Consider the following 5,044-nt stretch of genomic DNA (forward strand, 5'->3'; position numbering starts at 1 on the left):
AAGTTACTGTCTACCCAATGGATAACTCAACCTTTAAGGTGAGTTAGACATCCACCCTGCCGAATACGTTGGCCCCGTTTTAATGAAAATCTTAAGCAAAAATCAGTCAGATACACTCATCTAGCAGACAACACTTCTATTTTTTACTATTTATAAATGGCTAGACATTGTTTTCTATGGTGTGGCCAACCTAATGAGTAGATGGGGCTGATTTTTGTACCAGGCAATTCTCATGGTGGGGCCAACCTATTGGAAGGGTTGGATGTCACATGTGCTTAATAGGTTGGAAGTTATTTGTTGTATGGGATATAACCTATGGCCCAATGGGTTGGGCTTGAGACCTCCTCAATTAATAAATGTTTTCAAAAAATTAAATATTTAGGTACACATGAATCACCTTAACTCTTCAATAAATTTTACATTAAAATCATGATGATTTTATGATTAAATTGGGATAAATTCAAACAGCCGATATTTTGAAAATATCACAACATTATCGTGATTGCCTGATGAATATTTCACAAAAATATTGCGATATTTTCAAAACCATGGCGATATTCATGACATGAAGCTAGCCTATATAAGCCCTACTTGGATGTTTATGGGAGTTCGCATTGAGAATAGGGGTAAAAGAAAAGAAGTTTAGTTCCTTTCGGTCTTGTTTAGAAGAGGGGGGCATTCAAAGTGACCTGCAATCAACTAGAGGGTTGTAGGATTAACTCCACAACCATCAAAGAAAATTGGCTCCTCCAATTGCATTAGGAACATTACTAGGGCATGGCCCATCACATGATGCGGCTCAATTGATGAACTGCTTAGACTACCAATGGGTAGCCCCAACTGTAACATTCCTGGCTCAAAAAGAAGTGTCATTTCTTCCAATTCAGCACCATACAACTTCAATTGTCGGGATTTAAAAGAACACGGAAAAAGCAAGATTTGGAATCAAGTAGCTTACCACTAACGTATCAAATATATAAAGTTCTTGCCTGATAGACCCATAAAAGAAAACTGCAATAGAACCATATCCAGTGCAATGAATTTTAGACAGCCAACTGCAAGTCTAAATGTGCAGAAGTACCACATTCAGTTAACAGAAGCTCTTCAAACTATTATATACCATTGATTGGAAATAATAACCATCACACAAGCCATGGTTTGAGAACGGAAGAAAACCTCACACGGTCTATGTTTTTCTCAAAGACAATGGCAAGCTCAATTTCAAGGATCAAGAAAAACTCAATCAACGGGTATTCCTGTGATGCAAAATAAATAAATAAAAATAAATAAATAAATAAATAAATAAAATTAAAATTAAAAATAAAAATGCGCTTCCTCAGTACTTTTTGACAATGGATTTGTATTTGAATTATTAAGCTATTCCAATGCTGCATGATATCCCAATCTATGAAAGCTCTCATTTGAAACAGATAAGAGAGGCAAAGTGTAACAATTGCTACAAAATGCAAATCAATGGTAGAAAATAAACAGAATAAAGGAAAACAAAATGCCCTTTAGGCTTCTTTGGAAGAAAAACATTCCATTGAATCTTGAGTAAAATCCGAAATTTCAAAAATAGGCAGAGATTACCCATCAGCAAGAATGCTATGACCTTGAACAAACCAATCTTGTACATCCCTCCTATGAGGCACTGTCCGGTCCACATGGTGCCACTGAATTCCAACACATCAGCAGCCCATCACAGCACAGTTATAGACGAAACTCCCTGAAGGCCTCCTTGCGATCGCGAGCAACTCCCACTCCGGGGGCCCATCTCCCGGGATCCACGAATGGAGCTCCACAGTTCCTCCTCCAGAACCCCTTGGCCCACCAACAATGATAAGACGTTCCCCACACCCCTTGAATGCTAGTCCCCAACCGTTCATCGAAAACACTCTCTCAGGCAATCTCCCCAGAGTGACCCATGTGTTATTCTCCTTATTGTACTTCCTCAATTCCTTCTCTGCATGATCAGCTGCATACAGCTCATTATTCACGACTGTGTGCAGTGGAGGCGGCTCAGTTGCTACGGTTGGCACAGGGTACATATCAGGAATAACCCGCCAAGTCTTTGTCTCCAAATTATACTCTTCTCCACATGTATATGACTCCACATTGCTCCCAAGACCGCCCATTATATAGAGCTTCTTGTCCAAGAAAACAGCTGAACAGTTCTTCCTTGGCTTGTTCATGCTTGGCAGTGTTTCCCAAGTTCCGGTCTCTGAATTGTAGAGCTCCACAGAATTCAACACAGTCCCTCGAGCATCAATTCCGCCTGCAAAAATCACTATCTCTCCAAGGCTGGCAGACCCAAACAGGCATCTTGGTGTGTTCATCACCATGCCCGAAGACCACGAGTTTGTTAGAATGCTATACCTCAATATAACATGGGATGTTACTTCCTTTCCGAAAACGAGAAGCTCAGTGCCGACAGCCTGTGATTGCTTATCTGAGAACATGAAGCAATCGTTTGCAGGCATCGATGGCAAATGCATCCACCGTCGGCTGTTTGGGTCAAACGCCTCCCACTCCAAGACGTTGCAAGAGAAGTAGACCCAGTGTTCGCATATCCCCACCTGCCGTCGGAGCTTGTACAGCTCACCACTCCGGACTAGAGAATTGAAGCTCCGGTTCAGAGAGGCAAGTGCGCCATAGTCAGACCTCGACAAGTGGAGGAGGCAGTTGATCGTTATGTCCCTTCCGAGTGGATGGATAAGTGAATTCAAATCTGATTGGTCCCCACCACATGCCTCCTTATTAGAATCATCAACTGGGGGTGTGGAGAAACCTTCGGCCATGTTCAATTCCTCATTAACGTGCGAATTTGAAAGCCTTGTGGACTTCCTCTCTCTAATTTCTTCTTCAGTTCCTTCTTCTAAATGGCGCTTTCCATTTGATACCTCCTCAATCAGATGATAATTCATATAAACCCACTTACTTTCTTGCTCGCAGGAGCTCGGCAATGCCCTTGAAACCAAGCAGGACCGACCATCCAACATGTCTCTGGATTTGATCGAAATCGTAACTAAATTACCAATCCAACCGAACCCAAATCTTACTTCTACTCCAAAACAGACAAATTTTATTTTTTATTTTTTTCTTTTTAGAAATCAATGACTGAACACGCAAAAATCACAAAATTCAAAACCCGAATCCTCCTTGGCTCCTCCGATTTGGCTGAATTTACCGACCCAAATTGAAAAAATGCGAGCTTTTAACCAAGTGGGATCCGAAACCGTCTTCTTACATCGAAATCGTTGACTACAGAGAGAGAGAGAGAGAGAGAGAGAGGAGAAAAAAAAAAAACAGAAATCAAAATCCTGAAAAACGAAAAGATCTTTCCGATATTTCGACCCTCCTCACAATCCGAATCTGAAAACAAACGACCCGACTTGAATAAAAATGCGATCTTTCAACCTAACATGAACCGAATCCTCCTTCAGATATTTGACTCATATTAAAAAATAAAAAGACGCCCAAAATCCAGCAAAAACCGTCAAAGAATCGACCAGAAAACCCAAGAAAATAGCAATTCCCAGGCACAAAAACAGAGATATCGTTATAGCGAGAGAAATTCGTGGGTTTTCAGATACGAAATGAAAAGATCGATTAGTCTAATCCGTTAAGAAAGACGTTAGCATTTATGGAAATTTCGAAATTCGTTTTATTTTTTATTATTTTCCATTGAGATACGAAATGAAAAGATCGATTAATCTAATCCGTCGACAAAGACGTTAGCATTCATCGAAATTTCGAAATTCCTTTTATTTTTATTATTTTCCTTTGAGAGAAAGTGAAGAAGAAGAAGAAGACGAAGAAGAGATGGGAAATGACGGAAATGGGCAAAAGAAAGGGATCGGAGGAAGAAGAGGAAGATGAGAACTTACGGATTGGCTGAGAAGGGAAGACTGAATTGGAAATTTCAGATTTCTTCTCTCTCCCTCTCTCTGTGTTTTTTTCTTCGCTGCTTTCGTCGTGTTTCGATTCTCTCTGCAAATCACGCCCGAAATCTGGAGGTTTGGGGCTATCTCGGCCTTTTATCTCCCTTTATTAAAATTTCTTCCACTAATGAGAGGGTGGTGGGCCCCACCAACGCGGCGCTGACGGTCGTCGATTCGACTGCGCGGTCGGGAGACTGAATCCCCACCGAGCGTCTTGATTGGGCGGAAACGATCCTCATGGCGAGGAATTATAGATGATCCTCGAGGCGAGTGTATGAACTTTTAACTCGAGCCTTCAGTTCGTACACGGGGGACCGGCCAATGTCTCGGTAATCCACACCGTTGATCTGGTGGCCATCAATGGGAATGGAGGACTTACCACAGGACGTGGATTGCGTCCTACCCCCGCCCCTCTCCAGTACCGTGATGTATGGATCTTATCCACACTGTCCATCCATTTTTTCATATCATTTTAGGATATAGGTACAAAAATGGGGCAGATTCAATACAGATGTGGACTACACCGTGAGGATTAAACTCTTACCGTTGAAAAAGGCTCTAGAAGTTTTGGATGGATCTGATATTTGTGGTTTCTATCCATCCAGCTCTATTTTATGAATAGGTTGGATAGCAAATGACCCTAGAAAAGTTTCAACGGTGAGAATCTTTATCACCGCTTCTTCCTATGGTGTGGTCCACTTGAGCCTTGGATCTGCCTCAGTTTTGGGTTCATCTCCTAAAATGATACTAAAAAATGGATGGACGGTGTGGATAAGACCCATACGTCACGGTGGCCACTCAAAGCTCCTGTAGTAAGTCCTCCATTCCCATTGTTGCCCACCAGATCAACGGTCGGAGAGGAAAAAAGGGATCAAATGTGGGAGAATTTCAGGATTCACCCATCCTTGCTGGGGGCCATCAGATTAACGGTCTTGATCACTTATACCTGGGCGTCACTTTTATGAACCCACGGCTAAGGATACAGTGCATATGGTGGAGTGTCCGAAGACCGGATCATGGTCGAGCCGCTCTCTACCGTACACGTGGTAGGCGCCATACCATTGATCTAATGGATTGTACGGCCACCGTCTCTCGGTTCAAAC

The 5,044-nt window shown here is 42.1% G+C and overlaps 1 protein-coding gene across 1 annotated transcript; it reads right to left on the reverse strand.

Annotated features, from left to right (window-relative positions):
* Positions 1-1,338: 1,338 nt before the first annotated feature.
* LOC131231721 (F-box/kelch-repeat protein SKIP11-like) lies at positions 1,339-3,889 on the reverse strand. Its single transcript, XM_058228022.1, has one exon. The coding sequence runs from the start codon at positions 2,997-2,999 to the stop codon at positions 1,689-1,691; it is 1,311 nt and encodes a 436-aa protein (XP_058084005.1). The 5' UTR covers positions 3,000-3,889; the 3' UTR covers positions 1,339-1,688.
* Positions 3,890-5,044: the final 1,155 nt, after the last annotated feature.

This window comes from Magnolia sinica, chromosome 2, assembly GCF_029962835.1.
Source record: "Magnolia sinica isolate HGM2019 chromosome 2, MsV1, whole genome shotgun sequence".
NCBI lineage: Eukaryota > Viridiplantae > Streptophyta > Magnoliopsida > Magnoliales > Magnoliaceae > Magnolia > Magnolia sinica.